This window comes from Lathamus discolor, chromosome Z (assembly GCF_037157495.1).
Source record: "Lathamus discolor isolate bLatDis1 chromosome Z, bLatDis1.hap1, whole genome shotgun sequence".
In the NCBI taxonomy this organism is placed as follows: Eukaryota; Metazoa; Chordata; class Aves; order Psittaciformes; family Psittacidae; genus Lathamus; species Lathamus discolor.
Genome location: NC_088909.1, coordinates 74,245,618 through 74,258,757, shown reverse-complemented (window position 1 = coordinate 74,258,757; position 13,140 = coordinate 74,245,618). Strand labels below are relative to the sequence as shown.

Below are 13,140 nucleotides of genomic sequence, written 5' to 3'. Positions count from 1 at the left end.
AAAATGTATATACAAATCTAGGAGCACAAAGGAAAAATTACATAAGCTACCTTACATGATAAATAGTGGGGTTTTACTTGACTATTACTCTCTTGAAATTTGGCCTCCCTCTTTTCAGTCTAACACAGAGCTGAAAGGCTGTTGCAATAACTTCAGATTATCTAAAGATAAATCAGTTATTGTCCAGTTTCAATTAAAAATGCTGAAATAAAATTTAAAAAACTGAGAACTGACAGGACACAATATCATGATCTACTGCCATTTATTGGCATCTGTCTTGCACCTTATGCACATATTTATAGGCTGGGAAAGCAGAATAAATGTATGTATTAGAGGAGACAGTCAAGTATACACACTTCGATCAACTGGGAAATTGACCTGCCACAATCCCATAACCCAAAATAATACAGCTTTTACAAACAACTGAAAAGAACGGCATTTTTTATAAAAACTGTTTTCAAAATTGACAGTAAACTGCTAAGAAAACCTTTAGCTACATCAACCCAATACTGTGATTAAAGAGAAATGAAATAGATTTCTACTGTGTGAGAGGAGTTATTGCCTGAAAGGCACAGATCTTCAGTAGCTCAGAAAAAGTAATGTGGAACAATTTTTCCATCAGAAAATAGAAGTCAGTGCTACAGTTCTTTCATAAGAATAAGAGGAATTTGGAAGTAAAGTTATTAATCAGCATCTCGTTAAAACACATGGATTCAGAAAACTGAATAGCAAAGTTATTAGACTTTCTAACTGACACGTTAATTTGATATATACATGAAGATAAGGACTTCTGAGTTTGCTAACAGCAACTGTTCACTGTTACAAATTACCTACGATATTTTTTGTTTTTCAATGTATTCAGCAATGAATTACAAGCCAGAATGAAAGTTAAAAAAAAATTGAAAAATATTTTTAAAGCCGTGGTAGGACAATTTTGTTCACTTACCTGAAATATTAAACTAATGCTCCGAAAATAACGAAATACCTGAAAAGACATTATCTACTTCCAGGAAAACTATCTTATATATTGTCATCAGAAAGGCATATTCTCCTCCTTATCCAAAGCAATTCAATCTATGAAGTCATAAAACCTTCTCTTACTACCAGCAACATAGGTGATGTATTGAGAAAACATGTAGGGATTTAGAACAACATCAACAGGAGAGTTGAGAAATAATGCAACTCTTCCATCAGTCAAAATGGAGACATGTCAGCTGGAGTCAACTTCCAACTAAATATGACTTTTAACTGTTGAATAAAAAACTGTACGTGATCCAGCAGTGTGCACTTGCAGCCCAGAAAGCCAACTGCATATGCTGGGCTGCATCAGAAGAAGCAGAACCAGCAGGTCAAGGGAAGTCATCTTCCTCTGGTGAAACTCAATACAGGAAAGACATGGACCTGCTGGAGATGGTCCAAAGAAGAGCCACAGAAATGACCACAGGGATGGAACACTCCCCTGTGAGGAAAGGCTGAGAGAGTTGGGGTTGTTCAGCCTGGAGAAGAAAAGGCTCTGAGAAGACCCTACTGTAGTTACAAGGCTTTCCAGTACTTAAAGGGGGCTTATAAGAAAGGTGGGTACAGACATTTTATCAGGGCCTATTGCAACAGGACAAGGGGTATTTAACTAAAAGAGGGTAGATTCAGACTAGATGTAAGGAACAATTTCTTTATTATGAGGGTGGTGAAACACTGGAAAAGGATTCCCAGTGTGGTACTAGATGAAACATCCCTGGAAATATTCACGGTGAGGTTGGACAGGTCTCTGAGCAACATGACCTAGTCAAAGATGTCCCTGCTTTGTTGCAGGGGTTTGGACAGTATGTCCCTTCTAATCCAAATTATTCTATGATTTGCCCCTAAGCAAAATAAGAATATTTTTAAAACCACTGTGAATACAAAAGTTTCACACCAGGCTTTAACTGCGGCTATCAGGAAAAAAAGAAAAAAAAAAAAGAAAAAAAAAAAGAAAAAAAAAGAAAAAAGAAAAATTTTTTTTTTTCTCAGAAAACATGTAACTCAGACAAGGAACAGCACAAACAACATACTTCAACAATGCAATTGTTCATTACTAAAAAGAATGCAATTGTAACACTGAACAGTCCATTTTTGATGTTGGAGATAGTGAATTTGAAAACATATTGAAAACATACTCATATTTCATATACTGAAAACAAGTGATTTCACTGCTCTCACGGATTGTACCTAAGTTCCTTCCATTCTCAGTGTTGAAAGTTTATCATAGAATCACAGAACAGTCAGGGTTGGAAAGGACCTTAAGATCATCTAGTTCCAACCCCACCTCTAATAACTAGTTCCCAAGACATCTTGCAATAGGAAGCATTCATGAATGAATGCATCAATAACTGTTTCCTATTGCAGGGCTCACTGGGAATGCTTTATAATACCTGTTAGGAGTTTACAGACTCTTAGTCACATAAAAAAAAAACCAAACAAATTTGCTTTTTTTGAACATATTTTTCTGCCCCTTTTCAAAATATCACAGCAGACAACTAAATACAAGCATGGAACAGAGTCAATGACCTTGCTGTATGTACTTACCATGTACCACATGCTTGGCCACTTGGGATCATTGAAATAAGTGGATTGGGTACCACCAGGTTTATAATCCCTCTTTATCCTTCTTTTAACCACCTGCTGTTGTATCCACTCCACCTGCCAACCATGAAAACATATGGAAAGTGTTAGGATTCCATGGAGATTATCATGAAATGTGTGAAATCTTGGGAAGTTTCCCATTACCATAGTCCAAGGCATATTTCATGTTAAAGAGTTCATTTTGGCAGTGGGAATGCACAGCTCACCTTGGCATACTGTTCACTAACGAATACATCCAATTTACTTAAACGTTACAAATACTACTGAACAACTACTTAAATCCCCTGCTTAGAAGGACTTGACTACCATCTTTTAAAAGCAATTACATTATTATTTTTCGTTATTAGACCAGTGCTTCTTTTGAATGTGTAAAACCAGTTGCTTTTACAAAATATAACGGTATATTACTATAAGAAATTAACTTCTTACACAGTGGGTTTTTTTTTTTTGTTTCAGTTTCTTTTTTTGTTTTGTTTTCTTTAAGTCTGTTCCTGAAAACAAAAACCCTCAGAAAAATATTCATTTTGCTTAACAATAATAATATCTAAATCACCTTCACCACTTGGAGTGAAAGAACCCAAAATTAAACTGTTTTTAGCAAAGTGACTTTGTCAAGATTCTGTCATCCAGGAACACCTGTAACTTTTTTTTATACTAAGTACTTCCCTGTAAGAAACAGCTGGGTACTGAGCAACAAACAGGTCAAATTAAAACAACAGCAACAACAAAAAAGAAAGCTTGAAATGGAAGAAGAAATATAAGTGTAAAAAATAAAATTCTGAAAGTTATACTCTTGTCTGTCTGACATTTCTTCAAAGATTCATGACACATCCAGAAAGGATGAAAAAAAGTGACATCAACCTTTAAGCAGACAGGACTCTGCAGTTATTCCTGCATTAGCTATTCTAAATGGGAGCTAGTTTCCATAAATGTAAATAATATAAACTATCCACAGAGAAACCCAAGTTATATTTACACACATCTAGCTTCCTGACAGCTCATATTTCTCCTGAATTGTTTCAAGGGATATAACTATAAAAATTCAATTCACCTCTCTCCAAGCAAGACAGCCATCTCCTACTAGCAGCCAACTCTACACCTCTTATTTGTGCTGTTTATGAATATTTGTGCATGCACACAAACATACAAATATATAAAAGAAGTTTACTTTCAACTCACATATAGAAATTTTGCCTGAGATCCATACCAAGCCTACCTCTACCATACCACTCTGGCCTCTACTTCTTGGTCAGATAAAAATACAGGAAGATATGCTGAATTCTCCATGACAGGATTCTTAGGATATTCCTTATACAGGCTGGCAACAAGGCTTCATAGTTTTCTTTATAAAGAAGAAATTAGTTTTTCCCCTTCCCAAGAATTAACTTCAGGTCCAGATCAGAGACCCTGGGCATCTAATTTGTCATTAAGGACTGCTGTGCCTCAAGGCTCCTATATGAACTACCAATAATTGAATAATTGTGAGAAGTTTTTGAAAAACACCATTCTCTTGTACATGGAGCCAGAGAGTGTAAAATATTCAAGGAGGCTGTGCAACATACAAGTTCAAGCAGAACAACCTAATACCTTATCTATACAGATAAATGAAAGGGACTTTCCTCACAAGACACATTGCAAAACTCTGTACTAATCACTGCGAAAACATGTTGTCTCCATTTATTTACTGCCTATTCAGCTGCAAGTATTTGCTGACTGTCAAAAAGATTGAAACATACAGGCAGCATAGTATTTGTGAAGACTCATATATGCCTACATTGATACCTCAAAAACATTCAATTAATTCCTTTTCTCCGTTTCCTCTATTCCAGACAACTTTAGCAGTAATACTTTTCAGACAGTTTAGTCCAAGCAATCATAAACACTGTGTCACTGCACAATACCAGTTTATTTGAACAATAGTTTGACACAGAAGGATTTTGTATATATGTGGGGTTTTATGTTCATGCATGTATTTGTACAAGAGCTTGTTCCAGCTGAGTTAACCTATAAGCCTGTACTATAGTAGGTGGTTAGATTTAAGTGAGATATGGATGATTTTTATTTTTTTTATCTTATCTAATGCCTTTGTGACTGTACTTCAGATTATGCAGATGTTGCAGGGCCTGCCCCTCTTACATGCTGAATGTTGTCCATAGTTCCTATTTCTTCAGTTCCTACCAAGTAAAGGAAAACATATGAAACAGTAATTTTGCAGAAGAGCTGTGCAGCTTGCACAATCAACCCAAAGCCAGAAAAGGAAATGTAACTTCTTGTCTTCCCATAAGACCCAATGACAATTTTATGTATGCATAAAATTACTATAAGTAAGATAGCCATTTGATTTTATACAGAGGAGGATAAATAGCATGTCTGCCTGAGTATGCATATAGCTCTCTAATGCAGATAGCTCTCTAATGATGGAACTGAACAGGACAAAATAATTTCGCTTGGAAGAGACCTACAACAATTGTCTAGTCCAACTGCCTGACCACATCAGGGCTCACCAAAAGTTAAAGCCTATTATGCAGGGCATTGTTCAAATACCTCTTAAAACACTGACAGGCTTGGGTCATCAACCACGTCTGTAGGAAGTTTGCTCCAGTGTTTGACCTCCCTCTCAGTAAAGAAATGTTTCCCAATGTTCAGTCTGAACCTCCCATGGTGGTTTGAGCCATTCCCATACATCCTGTTGCTGAAGAGATGAGCACCCCCATCTCCACTTCCCCTCCTCAGAAAGCTGCAGAGAGCAATGATCTCACTCCTCTGCCTCCTTTCGTTCAAAACAGACAAAGCTGGTGTAGAATACCAACACTCACTTTGAGCACTACAGATACCCACATCAGTGAAAGGGAGAAGTCAAAATGACTATTCTTCACCAGTGACTGTGCACTGGTAAGAGGGACACAGTACAGAATGCTCGACAGAGTAACCTAAACTATCACAATATGCATAATCGCAGTCCTGATTATAGCCTGGTCTGGAAGATTTTTACCAAACACCCTATGTTAAGATCTGCTTACTAACTGTTTTTATTCTGAAGAGGTACTGATACAGAGAACTTTCTCATCTGAGAAGTCAGCGTACAAAATCTGATTTACAGAAAATACCATTGCTATATAAAAAGAACAACTTATTCCACTGAACCACAAGGTCTGGAGATTTTCTCTAAACTGAACAGAAAAACTTGCCAGTTTAAGTTAAATTGTACAATGACTGAGTTATATTAATGAACACAAGGTCAAGACTCAGCAGTTATTTAAGTATTCTGTCATGTATTTCCTTTGAGTACTTTATGGGTACTCATTCACACATCACTGTCAAATGCCTCATGTATCTTGGATTTGTTTGATTCTGTATGTTAAGAGCTCATTTGTATAAAAAAAATTTCTTTTTAAAAGTCTCCACACTTTCTAAGGCTTTTCCTTTCTAAGGAAAATCTCTGGAGTAATTGATTACAGAGATTCCTATTTCTTGCCAAAAAGAGACTCTATGCAAACAATGAGGTGCATTTTAACATTTCCATAAAGTCACACGTACTGAGGGGGAACAGTGAACATTTTCCCATTGACTTCAGCTTCAAAAGTTCCATTTCCTGAATGTCTAGAAATCAAAGCCAAGCCAGATGGGAGACCAAAATATTTTTTAGAAATCACCATTTCCAGTCTCTCCTCACTTCAGCACTCACAGGGTAGTTCTGTGCATGATGCAGCTCTTCTTCACAGAGCAGCATGGAACAGTGCTATGGCATAAAAGCTGCTCTGAGCTAATTTAAGCCTACCACTCCTTTATACTGTTTAAAGTGCTAAAAAATTATAATGAAATGTTATCTCTGTGTGGAGCAAAACCACTTTCTACCATTTTCACTCTCATTGATTCAACAGAATTCTCGGAAAAGGAGCACCATGTCAGTATGCTGCAGTAAGACCTCTTCCAGTATAATAAACTCGGGGGGAACAAAAAAGTTTTAAAAATGGAAAAAAAACCCAACAAACATATTGAAAAAAATAATCCACCAGTTTATCAAAGCAGTGTGATTTTTAACATACAAACACTAGACACCCTTGTGAAAGAGTACTTCTTCATATGTACCATGAATCTGCTTGAATAAATATTTTCAAATTGATTAAAAAATACGTTAAGTCCAGTACGTGAAAATGCCATTACTATAAAGCAGAAATTACAGACAAGCTGAAGGTGTAATCCTTTCCATTTTGAGGAAAATAAGCATGGGGAAAAAGCCACTCTAACTCTGAAGCAGGTTAGGCATTTCATACCAGAATCTAGGATTTTTATGTTGCACAATTAAACATAAAGGTGGGGGTATTCAGTCTGCGAAGAAGAGTTGCTGAAGTTGCCAATCCCAAATGTAATCATAGCTTTTATCCGCTGTACTGCCATCATTCACCTCAATCTGTCCTACGCCTGTAAGAGGAAATTAGAAATTCCTGCTCAGATAACAAGAAAGTAGGTGCCACAGGAACACTGTAGATTAAAAAGAGAGAGAAAACTCAGTGAATGTGGAAAGTACTGCCACGTAGTGAATCTGTATGGAGCCAGGATGGATCAGCAAAAGGGACAATGCTCATCTTGTGGAAAGCTGGCACTGAACAGCACTGCAGCACTCCTACCTGGAGTTGGTCTACGGAGAAATTGCTCTGAGTGAGCATCCTCCCTCCATGTGTGAAGGATCCACACTGCATCTGGTACACTTCATTCTTCACTAGCCTAAAGACCCTCAACACTCACACACATGTGAAAAGACCTGGCTGGAAAAGGACAGGAGTGAGGCTGGCACTCTCAAAAGATAGAAAATGACACTGTGCTTGGCCCAGAACAGGACATAGGAGAAAAGTCTGTTCTTACAGTTCCTATCTGCATCAGGGCAATCCCAAACATGGATGCAGGCTGGGCAATGAGTGGATTGAGAGTAGCATGGCAGAGAAGGACTTTGGAATGTTGGTGGATGCAAAACTGAGTATGACCTGGCAGTGTACAATTGCAGCCCAGAAAGCCAATCATATCCTGGGTTGCATCAAAGGAAGCATGACCAGCAGGATGAGGGAGACAGATTCTCCCCATCTACTCTGCTCTCATGAGACCCGACCTGCAGTACTGCATTCAGCTCTGGGGCCCCCAACACAAGAGGGACATGGAGCTGCTCAAGTCAGTCTAGCAGAGGCCCATGAAGATGATCAGAGGGCTGGACTGACTGGACAGGCTGAGAGAGTCAGGGTTGTTTAGCCTAGGGAAGAAAAGGCTCTAGGGAGCCCACATAGCAACCTTCCAGTACTTAAAGAGAACCTAAAGGAAAGATGAGGAGGGATTATGTCAAGGTTTAACCTCAGCCAACACCTAAGTACCACGCTGTCTCTTGCTCACTCCTTTCTGCCCTCCTCAGGGGCATCAGATGATGAGGAAAAAAGTAAAACCAGTGGATTGAGGTAAAAACAGTTTAATACTTGAATTAAAAATATTATTATTGATAATAACAACAGTAATATAGAATATAGCAATAACTGCCATGAAAAGAGAAATAATGAAAAGAGAGAAATAAAACCCAAGAAAGACGATGCATAATACAACTGCTCACCACCCACTGAGCGATGCCTAGCCTATCCCCGAGCAGTGACTGGCCTCTCGCAGCCAACTGTCCCCAGTTTATATATTAAGCATATATATTAAGCATGACATTCTATGATATGGACTATCCCTTTGGCTAGTTTGGGTCAATTGTCCTGGCTGTGCTCCCTTCTGGCCTGCTGTGCACCTCCTCATTGGCAGAGTATGAGAGAGTGAAAAGTCCTTGACTTAGAGTAAGCACTACCTACCTAACAACAACTAAAACATCAGTGGGTTATCAACATTATTCTCATACTAAATCCAAAACACAGCATGGTACCAGCTACTCGGAAGAAAATTATCTCTATCCTAGTTGAAACCAGGACAGAATCTTTATCAGGGGGTGTATTGGTAAGGGATAACGGTTTTAAGGGTGGTGAGGCACTAGAACAGGTTGCCCAGAGAACTTGTGGATGCCCCATCCTTGAAAGCATTCAAGGCCAGGCTGGATGAGGCTTTCAGCAACCTGGTCTAGTGGAAGGCATCCCTGCCCCTGGCAGCGGGTTGGAACTGGATGATTTTTAAGGTTCCAACCCAAACCATTCTTTGATTCTATGATTCTGTATCTTTTGACAAAACTCTTTTTTTTTTACATTTTCACATTGTAATGAGGGGGAAAAAAAAAAGAAGTCAATAAATTTAGGATTAAAGTGCATAGAATATACGAATATCCAAGGGCCATGTCCTGGTTACTGAACAACTGAGACACAAGCCATTACTTAGGAATTCAGGAGGGGTACCCAAGACTGTTGGCACACCTCCTCCTGTCCATGTGCAGAGTCACTCAGAAGTTGGACTATTCAGCTTAAGAAAAATTTTGTGGGTTTTTTAAATTATAATTAAACCAGGCTATTTTCCTAACCTATCGGTATTCTTTGACTTGCAGTAGCAGCGGCCAGTTTGCATCATAAAAACAGATGAAGACTGCTGGGTAGAGTAGCTGCTGACATAGGTCAAGAGCATGGAAAATTACTGAAGGTACAATTTTACAAACTGTAGGGGTCTAAAGTTAGATAAAAAGTCAGTGAATCTAGCAGTGCTAAGTGATGCATTCTTGTTTATTAAAAAAGTGCTTCTTCAGCAAGGGTCAATGACAATCCACAATCAAAGCAGTTGTCATAATTAAGCTACATGTTCTGAAAAAAAGCAAGATAAAAAAAAGAAGCAGACATTAGGACAGGGTGGGGAGAGAAAAGCAGAGGAGGAAAAAAGGGAGCAGAGAATGCTTGAAATTACCACTTAGGCCCAAAGAAACACATCTTGCACAACAGCAGGGCAAGCTACCACAGTCTCACCCATGGAACAAAGCTGAAATTCGTGCACACTTTTCCACCTCATAGTCACAAAAAAGCCACTCAGTCCTGATACAAATTCAGTGGTTTCCACCTACTTTGCCAATTCCAAGTAATCTATTATAGCACTATAGCCATATTTCTAAACCCATGAGGTTCAATGATCCTGAAACATATCTGTTTAATATCTTAATGAAAGTAAGATATCTCATGGGTGGTTAACATACCTGAAAACACCCTCTGCTTTTCCACTGCACCTTCACACCCCCAGGGCTCAGAGATCTTCACAAGTATCACAGAATCACAGAATCAACTATGTTGGAAAAGGCCTTTAAGATCATCAAGTTCAACCATTACTCCAGCACTGCCAAGACCACCAATAAACCACGTAACTGAGGGCCTCATTTACACAGTTTTTGAACAATTCCAGGTACAGTGATTCCACCACTTCCCAGGGCAGCCTGTTCCAACGCTTGATCACCCTTTCTGTGAAGAAATTTTTCCTAATACACAGTCTAAACCTCCCTTGGCACAGCATGAGGCCGTTACCTCCTGTCCTATCACTTGTTACTTGGGAAAAGAGACCGATCCCCACCTCACTACAACCTCCTTTCAGGTAGTTGTAGAGAGCTATAAGATCCCCACTAAGTCTTCTCTTCTCCAGACTAAACACCTCCAGTTCCCTCAAGGGTTTCTCATCAGACTTGTGCTCCAAACCCTTCACTGGGTTCGTTGCTGTTCTTTGGACCTGCTCCACCACCTCAACATCTCTCTTGTAGTGAGGGGCCCAGAACTGAACAAAGGATTCAAGCTGCAGTCTCACTAGTGCCCAGCACAGGGGGATGATCACTGCCCTGGCCCTGCTGGCCACACTATTTCTGATATAGGCCAGGATGCTGTTGGCCTTCTTGGCTGCCTGGCCACAATCTGACTCATGTTCAGCTCCGTCAATCAGCACCCCCAGGGCCTTTTCCGCTAAGCAGCTTTCCAGCCACTCTTCCCAGGTCCGTAGTGTTGCATGGGGTTGCTGTGACCCAAGTGGGGTTGTTGTGGCCCAAGTGCAGGACCTGGCACTTTGCTTTATTGAACTTCACACCACTGGACACAACCCATTGATCCAGCCTGTCCAGATCCCTCTGCAGAGCCTTCTTACCCTCCAGCAGATCAACGCTCCCAACCAACTTGGTGTCGTGCACAGATTTGCTGAAGGTGTGGTCAATCCCTTCATCCAGATCATCAGTGAAGATATCAAACAACAGTTAGCCCTGAGGGACATCACTAGTGACCAGACGCCAGCTAGATGTGACCCATTTACCACCACTCATTGGGCTCAGCCATGCAGCCAGTTTCTAACCCAGTGAAGAGCACACCTATCCAGGCCAAGAGCAGCCAATTTCTCCAGGAGAGCACTGTTGGAGACAGCATCAAAGGTTTTACTTAAGTCCACATACAATGTCCATCATCAGCCAGGCGGGTCACCTTTAGTAGATCAGTTTGGTCAAGCAGGACCTTCATGACCTCATGCTGACTGGGCTTGATCCCTCTGTTGTCCCACACGTGCTTTATGATGCCACTTAGGATCATCTGCTCCATGACCTTGCCTGGCACTGGGGTCAGGCTGACAGGCCTGTAGTTCTCAAGGTCTTCCTTCCTGTCCTTTTTGTAGAGATGTGTCACACTGGCCAATCTCCAGTCCTCTGGGACCTGTCCACTAGACCAGGACTGCTGATAGATGACGGAGAGTGGCTTAGCAAGCTCCTCTGCCAGCTCCTTTAGCACTCTTGGGTTAAACCCATCCAGCCCCATTGACTTGTAGATGTTTAAGTGTCAATATGTACCAGCCTAAAACTGTGTGTGGCAGGAAAGTCTTCTTCCTGTTTTAGGAGCAAGACCATGGAGGAATAAGATGGGAGAGTAAAGGGCACAGCCCAGACAGAAGTGGGGAGGCACAGTCACTGCCCCAGGGCAACTGCTGGGAAGGACAAGCCTCACACTGAAATTCTGGAGAAGCTCAGCATGTCTGCTGCTGGCCAGGGCTCTTTTCCATTGGAAAACCAAGGAATAATTAAAGACAGAAAGACTCATATTTTCTTTCCTTCTGGAAGCCTCGGTACATTTTCTATTCATAGGTGAAACTGTAGCAACTGCTGAGTGAACGTGGCCACGGCCTCTGCCCAACCTCCCCTCTTGTGTGCTGTACCACAGCAGACCACAGAACAGTTCGGAATCACAGCATGAACATCACACAGCAGCTTTGTGGCAGAGTTGAGAACAAGTTCCAGGGAGCCTGGGCTCCTGCCTGGTGGCTTCCAGCAGCACCAAACCCAGCTGTTGTAGCAAAGCATGTCTCAGGCAGCTGGGGATTTTTCCCTTTCTGAGATCTGAAGTGCCCTAATCAGCTCAGATGCTTTGGTTCAGCTTTTGAAACAGCCCAGCCTTGGAAAAGTGACGAAAAATCTTTACTGCTCCAGCTTAAAAGCAACTCTTACGTTTATAAGCTGCATTTTATCATTTATAGCCACAGGTCATTCAACTCAAGAGCTACAAGGCAACACAATTTAAAAAAAGACCTAATTGATGTCTGCTTGGAACAGCACCTAAAGCTCTGCTTACGCTGTTACAAACGTTATTTTATCTAGTCTTGGGACAGTATAAACATCTAGAATTTCAATACTACGAAGATCAGTACTAATATCATGCTGAATGCAAACTGGTATGTCATAACTCTAACTTAGGCCTAAAACTGTATCTTAATAGAAAGGCTGATGCTACATCCAGCATCCACTAGGGGATAAATCTTTAAGCTTTCTAAACTTAATTAGCTTTGGAGTCTAACATCTGGCAGTTGAAATATCTTGGGGTTTATGTTTGTGTTACAGTAGCAATGATGATAGCTAAAAAAAAACCCAAAAGAAACAAACAAAAAAAACCCCAAAAAACCAAACTCAAAACCCAGCAAAAAACCCCAAACCAAAATGGTAGAAATTTCTGATGGATTCTCTTTCTTTCCTTAGGCTACTCCTACAACTCTTGTCATAAATCATTTAAGTCCTTCACACATTTGCACATGCTAATTTAAAATGGCCTTCAATCATTTACTGAATGATTTCTTAGGAAGACAGATCTCTCCCATAGGGTCAAATTCAAATGCCAAAAAAACAGCGTAATTCCAAAGGTGTGGATTCAGTCAAGGGTTTGACACAGCAGTTTTTATTGCCATAGATATCCACAGCAGTTTAGCAATCCACTAAGAATTACTGAGAGAGTAAAAGTATTCAATAATTAAGTGATGCATAATATCGAGTAGTGGTACACTGGTCTTGGCAAAGCAAATGCTTCTCCTGAGTAGTGTCTTCACTGACCAAAACCTCTTGAAATTGTCCTCGTATAATACTGCTGCTTTCTACAAAGGAAGAAACTACCATCTATTACTTGTGTATTTCCTGCACTTTTGCTTAACGATGCTTTGCCAACAAAGAATTTTTTTACATAAATCTGCCATGGAAAAATTAAATTACAAAGCACATCCTAAGTACCAAATCAAGCTGTCAGGGAAGTTTGCTGCTACTAAAATACTGATTGTTGCAGCTCTTAAACATCTTCACCACCA

General features: G+C 40.1%; 1 protein-coding gene across 3 annotated transcripts in view; it reads right to left on the bottom strand.

Moving 5' to 3' along the window:
• The window catches only part of PCSK5 (proprotein convertase subtilisin/kexin type 5), a 257,979-nt gene that overhangs the window by 203,397 nt on the left and 41,442 nt on the right, over positions 1-13,140 (bottom strand). For all 3 annotated transcript variants that reach the window (XM_065663504.1, XM_065663505.1, XM_065663506.1), the window contains exon 3: positions 2,563-2,676. In XM_065663504.1, the coding sequence (XP_065519576.1) occupies positions 2,563-2,676 (114 nt within the window). The remainder of the gene's footprint in view (positions 1-2,562; positions 2,677-13,140) is intronic.